An 11967-nucleotide genomic window follows, 5' to 3' on the forward strand; every position below is an offset into this window, starting at 1 on the left:
CTCTTGACTGATGACGTCACACGCTACAGTCAACATTTACTACATTACTGGTCTGCCGTGTCAAACTGCATGCCTTCACACATAATTCCAGGTAACGACCTCACACTTTTGCTTCATGCGAACATTTCTACATGTGGCCTTCAGCTATATTCTCATTCACTGAGACTCCCTAAACTGAAAATTTTGTATCCATTACACGTTGTCTCTGTGGCACTGCTAAGTGACACTAAGCCCAAACCCAGAGTAAAGATTATGAGGGAATCTCTGGAAAATTTTGCCATCCATAAGGGCTCCATAGAATTGCCTGGGTTTTTTACCCATTTAATATTTATTGTTCTTAATTTTTTTTTTTGCAATCTCTCTTGATATAGGGTATCACTTTGGTAAAAATATGGTTCTTTAGTGCATTTAGCACTTGTTTTTTTCTGACCTTTGGTAAATAAATAATTATAAATGGTTAATTAAGTAAATATGCAGATAATCCCATGAAAAACATGAACAGTTTCATTAAATTTGAGAGAGAGAGAGATGTATATATACTTTTTTAATGTAGCATATTTAGCATATTGAAAACAACCTCAGTACAAGCTATGCAAAATACAAAATACACATTATACATAAAAGTCAACAATAAATATACACTAAAGTACACAATTAAGTTATTAAATGAATGTCAATTAAAAAAACAATAATAGAAGTCAATACACCTGCGTTTGCACAATGAAAGCAAAAAATAAAACCTGCTAGGACTAGAATCGAAAGCAGGCGAGACTAAACAGGTTTTGTCAGTGTGACTAAGTGATTGGGCAACTCTTATGTTAAAAGTTGTTGTTCATTGTTTACAGTGTTCTGGAGATTTTAAATGATTTTCATGCACCACGCTGTTTACCTCCTCTGCTCTAAATCAGCATCTATAGTCTGACATTAGTCAGGACATTTTGTTCTTTCAGTTCTTATAAAGACCACTTTTGTTAAGTCAAATGATCCTCATTTTAACACACGTCTTTGCATATTCTCAGTACACTGTGGTACTGTGTGGTCAGTGCACTTCCGGTGCACCCCACACAGAAGAATCCATAATTGTTACATAGATAAAGATGGAAAAACAGTGCGTCTGGGATTCATTTGGGGAGACAGGTACTTTCCCTCATCATAATGTCAGCAGCTAAAATCCCTTCCTCCCTCCCTTCTAATGCTCCTATTTCTCCTCTTCATTCGCAATTCCCTCCGTGGCCTTTCACCGTGATGAATCAACTATTAAATTTAGAATCAGGACCAGCTTGGCTTCATCATATTTCTGTGTCAGCCATATTAGCTTTGCAAACCTGCTCCACAGCTGTCGCTAAGTAACTGCTGAACCTGTGCCCATTTAGGCGTGCAATGTTTGGCATGTCACCATAGCAATGTTATGGAGGGCATGATTAAATATTTGCAAAGTATCTCTTATTAGAGAGACAAGCTGGCCAGAGCGTATTTATCAGGGGCTTTACTTACAACTTGACCTAAGACAGAGGGACAGAGGAAATGAAAGGCTAAAGAGATAAAGCTGGAGAAGCTTCTATGCAAATAAGTACACAGAGGCAGTATGGAAACCATAGCAGGTTGGGTGTTCCCATATATGTTGACCTCACCTGCCAGTCATCTTGAACCACATGATGATGACTTGGCAGTTCACAGCCATCCGTGGTGAGTCAAACACCTAAAAAGTTCCCTCCAGTTTCCCTCCTCTATGTTGTTTCTTGAATAATGAACCTTGAGGAATAAAATACAGCATGTTTGGGTGTATTTACTATTCTTTTTTTTTCTTTTTTCTTTTTTTTGTGTATTTACTATTCTAGTATATTTTTGCCAGCTAGAGATATTTTCAAGATTGAAAATTTTCTCACCAGCTCTGTAATTAGGCTATAAATTATCACCCACTAAGCTGCAGGGATAACATTATCTTAAATTCCCCCAGGAGACTTTCTATATATCTTTAAAGAGTGATCTATTTTGCAAAGGCGGGTTAATGTAAAAGCCGATCGTATAGGGGATGGTTAAAAGGGTAAACACAGGCCTGTTTTAGTTAATGACCCATCTGTACATCTAAGTGACCGGCAAAGCTAAAGAATTAAGAGCTAATGTGTGGGTACAGAACTGCATAAAATTCATACTGCAGCACATTCCTTTCATAAGGCAACAAATAAGAAGATAAAAATCGTATTGTAAAGATTTTCCATTTCATAATAAATTTATATTAGGGGATACGGGAATAATACAAATATGCATATTTGCATTGCATGGTGGATTTTCTCCCCACACATATTGAATGTTTGCTTTCAAGTCTGGGCTTTTTACCTGTGGAAAATGACCTACTGGCATTACTCGATGTTTAAATAAACCTCATGAGCACTCAAAATCTCATTGGTACTTAACTTATTTTTCTGTGGATTAGTCCCAGTCTTACAAAGTATTGTTTTCATTTCTCATATTACAATTTTCCCACAGTTTCCTCCCTCATAGGGACAATTTCCTTTGAATTAAATGTGCGATCATGTTCTAACATGTTACAAGACCTCAAGTCTGCTGGTGTGTCACTAAAATCATCCTAGTGGAAAACTTGGCATTGGGCACAGACTCTCTTAGTCACCAAGGAAAGAAAAAACACAACAAGAACCTGGAAAGCACCATCAGCATTTTTTCTGAATATAACTCTACGTGACACTCCCTGTTAAAGAGAAAATCTATGCAACCGGGAAGACTTTCATTAGAAACCAGTAGAGTAAGGTAACCCACACTTAGGCATACAAACAAAGGAAAGATATACATATACAAGATGTCAGTGCTGGTATTTTGCATCCCTCACCTCTGTGCCCGCTTACTTGCCTGCTGACGAACTAAATTTTTCAGCAAAGATGGGAACAATTGTTGCATGCCCTCTTGACAGACTTTTTTGTATCAAATGCAGCGGGGTTATTTATATGGAGCTGCAGTTATTAATAGCTGAACATGAGAGGCTCGTTTGGCTTGAGTTGCACTGTTAGTGTCGGCGTGCATGTGAGGCCTGTGCGTTGTGTACATGATATAGATTGCGATTCTCACCAAACCCTCTTGCACATTTATACAACATGGTACCCAAGAATGATTTAAAACCAAAATAAAAGCAACTCATCGCAGTAACTTAAAAAACTCAAATATTATGCATTTAACAGTGAGAAAACTTAGGCTCAAAAACACATACAGAGAGCTGTTGTGAGGGAGTACGCTTAAGAAAGTACAGTGAGAGCAAGAAGAGCATCCAAGTGTTCTGGCGGTAACTTGTAACGAAACTCTATGGTTGGCTATGGCTCAGTGTTTCTTGAAACAGAAGTGGGAACTTTAATCACGCTCTTAATTTACTAGCAATGTACTTCTGTATTTTCATTTTCTGCTTTGGTTTAATTTACTAGACTTATGTTGTATGTGAAGATATCTTTTGCAAGGTTAATCCAGTCTTACCCCTTATGCATTAATAATTCCCCTGTTTAAGCAAAACTCTTTAATTTCAGTTGGGAGCTACGTTTGATTTGGAGTGAAGGATTTGCTTAGTCTGTTAATTTTACCAAAGTGTTTGAATACTTTTGATTTACAATGCAAAGTTGTTGGGTTTTTTTTTTAAAAATCCTTGTGGCTCTTCTCACGGCACCCACCTTCTGTTTACTGTGACTTTTCTACTGTTTCACAACTGTGATTAGAATATATTTGCCATCATTTACTAGACTAAATATGACTCATGTAACTTGATGACGCAGCAGTAGCGACAAAAAAAATCTGGTGTTTCATTTGGCTGATAACAGCGTAGCAGTTTCGCAGAAAAATAAGAAGCTATTAGATTTACTGACATGTGTGAAATGATGTACTAGTGCGTCTAAAAAAAAACCAAAAACGAGCATTAGAGATGCGAGTGATAGTGTGTTCACTTATGCACTCAGTGCTTAACTGGGGCGCCTTTATTAAAAATTACCAATGTGTTGAAGCTTGTAGCAGTGCTGAGCTGTAACTAAAGCCCAGGTTGCTTTGACAGTGGCCTCCAGCTCTTGTTAATTTTTTTTTATTTTGAGGTGGATTTGGAGGGTGAGGGTGTCTCATCTTCTGCCTTATGATAGCCCACTATGGGGGATTTCTAAGATATCAGGAACGTGACAGCTCTTGTGTTGGCTCCACTTCCTGTGAAGCTCTCCAAAGTTCTTGAGTTGACTTTTCTTGATAATCTTCTGTATGCAGTCATCCCTGTTGCTTGTGCACCTTTTCCTATCATACTCTTCCCTTCAAGTCAAATTTCCATCAATAGCTTTTGATACTACGCTCCGTGAACAGGCAGCCATTTCACCAATAACCCTCTGTAGATTACTCTCCTTGTAGACAGTGTTAGTGGTCATCGTCTGTTAACGGTCTTCACCATGGCTGTGGTTGAATTGACTCAACTAGACCAAGAGACATGTGATATTTATATTTTATCACAGTCTTAATCAGCAAAATGCAAATGAAAAAGGGCTTGAAATCTTCTGCTTCATGTGTCAGGGTACAGACTATATGAACATTTATTGTTCACACTTGACACTGTGTGAAACCGATCCATGCAATGTGTGAATCACAGAGTGTTTCTACAGTCGTACTATACAAAAAAAAAAATCACCCCAGAATATTATAAACAAGTTAAGTGTTAATGTAACATGTTTTTAATGCCTGTGAGAAAGACAGAAAAACATAGCTAACGCAATGCTCACTGTGGAAAGAAAAAAAGGTTAAACACTAATAACAATATGCTTCTGGTAATTACTTTTGTTTTGTTTGTGAAGTTTATGTGTCAGCTTCATTTCCACTGTGGGCCATCCAAAGTGGGGCATGTGTGCAAACCTTGCATTAAAACAGCTTTAAAAACGTGTGGCTACACATGACGTGAAGGAGTTATTCACCACACTCTACTGCCAATAAGAGACCACTATTGGTTTCTTTCATCTGTAATCAATGCTTCTATTGTCTGTGTTCTGGTAATGGTTAGACTCTGCTGGAGCTCTGGTGCACAGCAGAAACCAGACCACAGATGGGGAAATGTCTGCATGTATTCTGGTAAACAAGAAAGCACAGTAATGTATATGTAACGTAACGTATTGTGTAGAGGCGACACGGGATTTGATCAGAGATGATTGATGGCACTTCCAGAAAGCTGGGCATTAGTCATATATGAGTATATGGCTGCATATGCTTATTACTATCTATTAACTACTACAGACTATAGAACAGATGTGCCTGTACTTTGAGATGAAAGGAGTCAGTGTATTCATCTTAAATAAACAGCCTTCCTTGCCACTTTACATTCGAGCGCTTTGGGTTTTAAAAAGTATCACAGAGTTTGTGCGGTTAAAAATCATTCACACTAATTGGTACAGAATAAGAGCAAAAATAGCAAAACAAGTGTTTGGAGTGGGTATGAGAGCTATGTAAATAGGCCCCCTTGCCTACGAAACTGACACATTTCACACAACTAGTTAAAAATACACTGTTTTCTTTCTTCTCTTCCTCTCTCTCTCTTCTACCGTTTAAGTCCCGCCCATCTCTTAGCTCATATGAAACTTGAGGCAGAAGCAGCGTCATCCCGGAAGGGGGAATGGAAACTCCTCCCAGTATAGGAGGGGCTTTTAAATAGACTTAAAAGGAGGCTCGACCATTAACTTTTAAGACTGGAGATATATCCAACAGTCAACTGGAGTTCAGACCCGAGTCCTTACCTTGTTGCCAAAAGGATGTCCGAAATGCTCGACGATATCTTAACAAAGGTGAGTCAAACTACTTCAGTGTTTTGTTTTTGTTTTGAAAAACCCTTTTTCTAGTTGGTGGGTGGTGTGGCTTAGGCGCTCTGACTGCTTATACAAAGTAACACTTTGAAAAGGTGTTTTGAAGCGAACACCTTTTGAAATGACAGAGGGCCTCCTCACTTTGTGATTTAAGACATAATGAGGTGACTAAGACGGTCAGCTGCTCAGTTGTTTGTGTGCCCTAGTTTCATCTTCTTGTATCAGTAAACTAATGGAAAATCACAAACTATGATTTTATTCATTTATATTATTTCAGTTAATCTCAATTTAATTTGGCTACATTATTGTTATTGTTGTTGTTATTATTTGTTTGCCATTTTTGTAACCCAATATCCTAAATAAAGCTTTATAGAAAGACTTTGAAAATGTTCAGCATTTCATTAATATTAGACATATATTGTTTTGGATTCTAACAGTCTCCTCTGTCTGTTACAGAACTTGATCAACCTGGCCTTGAACGAAGTCTCAGGGCAGAGCCATCGGTCTGCCCCCTTTTTCACCCCTTCCCCTCCTGGCTCTCTGAGCCTCAACATGAGCACTGAGCATGTTAATAATGACGACACTGGCAGCTCTCTCTGGCCAACCATCTGGGGCCCGGCCCCTGTCTCCACAAAGAAACAGCTACCTTTCCGTCCCGATCGCTCCATGAGTCTAACTGAATCCAGCAGCAGCCTTCTCTCTTCGTTTGGACAGCTGAAGAACTCGGAGCTGTTTCCCTCAGGCCCTACTGCTACTACTGTGCCTCCCCCACCAGGCTTCCCTCCCTCATCTACTGTTTCTGCCCAGACCCCACCAATGGTGTCCTCTAACCGTTACAAAACTGAGCTGTGCCGTGGCTTCCAGGAGACTGGCAGCTGCAAGTATGGCAGCAAATGCCAGTTTGCCCATGGTGAGGCAGAACTAAGAGGACTGTACCGCCACCCCAAATACAAGACAGAGCCCTGCAGAACCTTCTATAACTTTGGCTACTGCCCCTACGGTTCACGCTGCCACTTCATCCATGAGGAGAAAATCAGCGATGGTCCGTTACTGTCTGCCAAATTCCAGCGGCAGCAAACTACCACAACACCCAGTGTTCACAATCCACGGCACCAGCTCCGTCAGAGTGTCAGCTTCGCTGGGTTTCTGGGCTCTTCTCGCAGCTCCTCCCCTCCATCATTCGCCTCGGTCTTCAGTGATCCTAACCAGGGTTTCAGCCGTGCTCCCTCTGTTTCTCCACCTCCTGCTGACCTTCTCTCCCCAGTGTTTGACTCTGTGCAGCGTGAGGCAGCAGCATTCCCGTTTGGCAGCCAGCAAACCCGTATGAGCGCTGGAGACATCCATAACATTCCTCTCATCTTGGAGCCACAGGTCTCACGTTGCGTGTGTGGTCATGGAAATAATTTCAGTAGCAACAACAGCAGTGTCTTCACCAACGTGAAGGACGGGCAGCACCAGGACAGCAGTATGCTGTTTCCAGCTGCTGGAACATTCGTAAAGCCTTCACTGCAGCGTTTCTCCTCTGAGGACTCCCTGGAGGAGTCCTACAGCAGCAGCAGTTCCAGTGGAACCGAGTCTCCGACCTTTGATGGCTCAGCCACCAAGAGGCTCACTGTGTTTGAACGCCTATCCCTGTCTGACTAAATGGATCCAAAGGGAAATAAGAAAAGATAAATGACTTTCTTTTTAACTTTTCTGTCTATCTGGACTTTCATCAGCACCAGAACTGTTCAGAACAAGTCGACAATAACACTTAAAGTTCTTAATTTATGTGTGTAAAGTTGAGCTCATCTTAGACTAACTACACATACTGAGATGATTTAAGTACCCAAATGTTATCAATCTATTTTTATACATAACATGTAGCTTATAAGACCTATATATGCGGTCTTCCGTCAAAATTAACTCATCTGCAGGTCTTGACATTACCGGTGAATGTTGGTAGTGATCAAAATAGCTTTGGTGATAATCAGTGATTCCTGTGCCTTGAATATTTTCCCTACCTAATAGGCTATTTATGCTCTGTGCCACAAACAGTATGTTTGATTCAGTAGCCTTTACCAGTGAGACCTGACATGTGTCTGTGATATGCACTTTACAGCTAATTCTAAAGGGAGAACCTGTCAAATCTCTCAGTAGCATTCAACCAAAGCTTCGTTCTTCACTCTGTCTGTGTGTGGACGTGTGTGCGCGTGTGGGCCTTGTACAGAATATGCATGTGAGAGTGTATGTGTGTGTCTGTCGTTTTGTAGACGTGGAAGCAAATACAACTTGCAGAATGCACAAAGATCAAAGTGCTCTAATACAAATAAGGTATGTCAGTGAATTCAAATCTGAATATATGTATCCCGACACACTTAATAACATTTGATTCTGTAAAACATTCTGTAATATTTGCTACTTTGTAAATTGCACACTATCTTTTATTTCCCCCCTCGTGTTTGACAGCCTGGTTCAGGGAACACCGCAGTATTCCTTTTGGGTATTGGTTACCTTGTGTTGTTTAACTTAAACTGATATATTTATTATGATATTTATTTGCATTTAGAGAAAATTGTATTTTGTACTTTATTTATGGAAAAAAAACTTCACTGTTTGTGAAATGCAAATGTGAGAAAAAGCAAAGTAGAAAAGATAATCTTATATTTTTGATTGCCTGAAAATAAGAAAAATACATTTAAAAAAAAATTCTCAATAAAGAAATGATTGTACGCTGATGTTTTGGACTCGTGTTATTTACAGCTTATGCATTCACATGCGGAGTTCAGGAACTTCCTGTAGTTACAGCAAGGAAAGAAGATGTGTACCGATGAAGGCCCAGTTCTGTTAAGTGTTTCAGTAAGACACATTGGAGCTGGGCTTCCCCTTAAATAGAAGCAACCATTATTAAAACACCACTACTTTGACTTCTACGTGTGTTGGTAGGAAATCCTGTGTTTTCAGTAGCACCAGATTTTAAGAAATGGAGGGAAATTCACCTTTCCAGTAATCTGCTGAACCTCTGAGCCAGAATCACAAATACTTTTTGAGGATTTTTTTCTACATTATTTGAAATGAGATCGAGATTTTGAATGCGTTAAAGCCTATACATGTTATACTTAAATATAGATTCTGCTGCATTACAGCTAAATAATAACTAGTCTCCTGAATATGGAACCTTGACCTTTTGTCCTCCACTTTTTCTCTCCCGATTCTGTTTTGTGCCATACATCTTTGTTGTGTATACAGTCAGGTATTTAGATTACCGTGTTTATACACACTATCACACAGCTTTTTATTTCCAGGTAAAACCTGCAATGTTTTGGCAGCTCTTTGCAGCAGTGCATTAAATTGAATTTTGGATATTAGGGTATTGCTTTTAGTGTAACTGTTCAAAGCAAATGGAGAATTGCTTTTTACATATCAAAAAAGCATTTATAGAAAACTGAGCAGTGGGAAATCTCATGGAAGAAAAAAAATGATCTTTTTTCTGTCGTCACTTTCTGTAAGGCGCATTTACGAGTTAAGGAGGCGTTTGTTAAAACACTCTGTTGCAATTTCCATGTTACATTCCCCTTGAGACTGTTGCGCAAACTGCCCCCGCCCTCATACTGTCAAAGAAGTGTACACTGTCTAGCAAGATTGGGATCTGGAATAATAAAAGTCCTCCTTACAGTAACACCCAGAATATCTGAGAACACACACAGAAGAAGCACTTCTGACGATGTGGGAGATAAGTGTTAAATTGTCTGACACATTAACGAGATTAGGACAATAAAAACAACAAATCATTGATGTATCTGATTACAGTTTTGCAGCTTGTTGAGATAAATACGATGTGGGAATTTTTCCCATTTGATTTGAGATCTTTTGAATCAGGATTTCCAAGAAATGTGGGACAGTTCAATTCCCCCTCCAAGTTAAGAGCCTTAGAAATCAGTTTTGGAGACACTTCTTCCTACTAACTCGTATTACTGGTAACACTGTCATTGCTCTCCATCTGCTTCCACAAAAATTCTGGTGAGGTTTGTTTGTGGTGACCATACATGTTTATCCCAGCCACAGGATTATATGATAGTGACACTCGAATGACTTGAAAAGCTATAATAAAAAGAGTTTAGGCAACTTGTTTGCTGTCCGTCTCCTACATACTACAAATAACCAAGATCATTTAGTAACCAGAGTTACATGTAACCACATCACGGTATCATGTGGTTATATAGTGTCGATACACATGATACTCCCAATATTAACAGAGTGACAGATGCGTTGCTTGTGTTGACATTTCCTGAACAAAAGTGAGTAAACTTCATCCACATTTGCAAACTTCACTAATCTGAACAAAACACCGCAACCTTAGGAAATCATGAGTGAAAAACGTATGGCACACCTATCCCTAAGATAGCTCTGCTATGATCCTAACCCACACCCTTTATGTTCAAACAATAAAATCTAATTTATGACTGAAGCTCCATTTTTTTGTCAATTCTTTAGATTCTTTAAGGGCTGGATTTCAGACTCCGAGTGAACCTCATAGCCTTGTGCCTTCCAACTTTGTTCCCCTTTTGATCAATAGCAGGATGTGTTGCTATGGTGATGGACAATGACCACAAAGTGTAAACAGTAAGCCAAAAAAGCAGGAATGAGTGGGTGTTTGTGTGCTCACAATTTCACAGCCTGTTCTATAAGGCCAGACTGGTTAAAGTCCATTAACGTGTTCTTATGAGACCAAATAATGAAGACGAAAAAACTGTTTAATTTATTATTAACATAATTTTCTGTGAAAATATATGAAAATACAGAGAAGTTGGCCATTGTGGTTAAGTAATTTCTAATAGCTCACATGTGCAGCGAAGTGTACTTTTCCTGGAAGCATTTTAAGTCATAGTAATTAATCCGTTCAATTATTTCTTCTGTGTTTTTTTGACTCTTCGTTTCACGATGTCTTTAAGCCTGTTACAGTCATTTGAACTGCAACACACACACATGGCTAACATCACCACTGCTTTCTGTGAAATAGTTATTGATCAACCATGGCTGTTACTGTCAAAACTGACCTTACCCAAGTCACCTGATTCTGAGCACTATACACGTAAGGCACGTACGCATGCATAGAGGAACACACAGACACACACACACATACACACTGAAGCGAGGTCGATCAAAGCAATTGTATGCAATACAGTCTAAAGGTAAAACCATAACTGAGATAATCGTATCCCAAGACACTTGAGCAATAGTTTCAAAAGGTCAAAACAGCCTTTCATTCTCATCATAAACACAAGCAGACTGATAGTAAAGTCAATGATACAAAAACTTGGTTCCAAAGGTATCACTCAGTATGAGCTTTATAAATCATTTTAATAGTTAACTTCAGTTCAAGGTGAAACTTCAGGGACTAAAGTTGTAAAACTAAAAGAACTTGAATTTGCTTTTATTACATGTATTAAAGAGGCTCTTTCAGCAGCCTGTTTTCAACTTGAGCCAGTTTGGTAGGAACTTTGCAACCTTTGGCAATCAAATCCTTTTTGACCAAACTGTCTGGAAATAACATGAAGTAAAATTTCTACCATCAAAATGTGCTAGTATGAGTCTCTGCATGTTTCAGTAAGTAAACTCAAGCAGAGTATGATTGTAATTTACTAATAGCTTTGAAAAAACAGCCTCTTCCCTCCCTATCTGTCTGTCACAACATGCAGATTAAGCATTGTAGTTGAGTAATATTTCAACCTCAAGCCTTCGTCAACCATTCATAGCGTGACGGAGTACGTTATGTAACTTCTACTTTACCAACGAGGTCACTAAACACTGCCTTGTTTTTTCCTTCTTGGAAAAGATAAAGCCCGAAGGGGTTAACGTGCATTAAAACACTTTAAAAACACTTATTTGATGTTTTTAAAGGCACTCCCCCTTATAGTTTCCAGCATTTAATCGTTGAAGCAATAATATTGAAGCAACTGCAGTTCACCAGAAACATACAGTAAAATAGCTGGTCTAACAAAATCTATATAGACAAGGTCACACATTTTGTTATCCTACTTGTATTGTTGAACAATATTTCAGTCCACTTTAATGCTATATTGCTGCCCTCTACTGTTAAACATCCTGTGCTCACAGTGGTGCTGATCCTTGCACAGAAGCGTGAGGAGTCAACCTTTGTTGAATCATCGCTATG

The 11967-nt window shown here is 39.1% G+C and overlaps 1 protein-coding gene across 1 annotated transcript; it reads left to right on the forward strand.

Annotated features, from left to right (window-relative positions):
- The first annotated feature begins 5664 nt into the window (after positions 1-5664).
- Positions 5665-8530, forward strand: zgc:162730 (uncharacterized protein LOC564559 homolog). The gene is made up of 2 exons (XM_040008974.1): positions 5665-5795; positions 6270-8530. The coding sequence occupies exons 1-2, from the start codon at positions 5763-5765 to the stop codon at positions 7455-7457; spliced, it is 1221 nt and encodes a 406-aa protein (XP_039864908.1). The 5' UTR covers positions 5665-5762; the 3' UTR covers positions 7458-8530.
- The last annotated feature ends 3437 nt before the right edge of the window (positions 8531-11967 follow it).

This window comes from Simochromis diagramma, unplaced genomic scaffold (genome assembly GCF_900408965.1).
Source record: "Simochromis diagramma unplaced genomic scaffold, fSimDia1.1 OVJJ01000344.1, whole genome shotgun sequence".
Lineage (NCBI taxonomy): Eukaryota > Metazoa > Chordata > Actinopteri > Cichliformes > Cichlidae > Simochromis > Simochromis diagramma.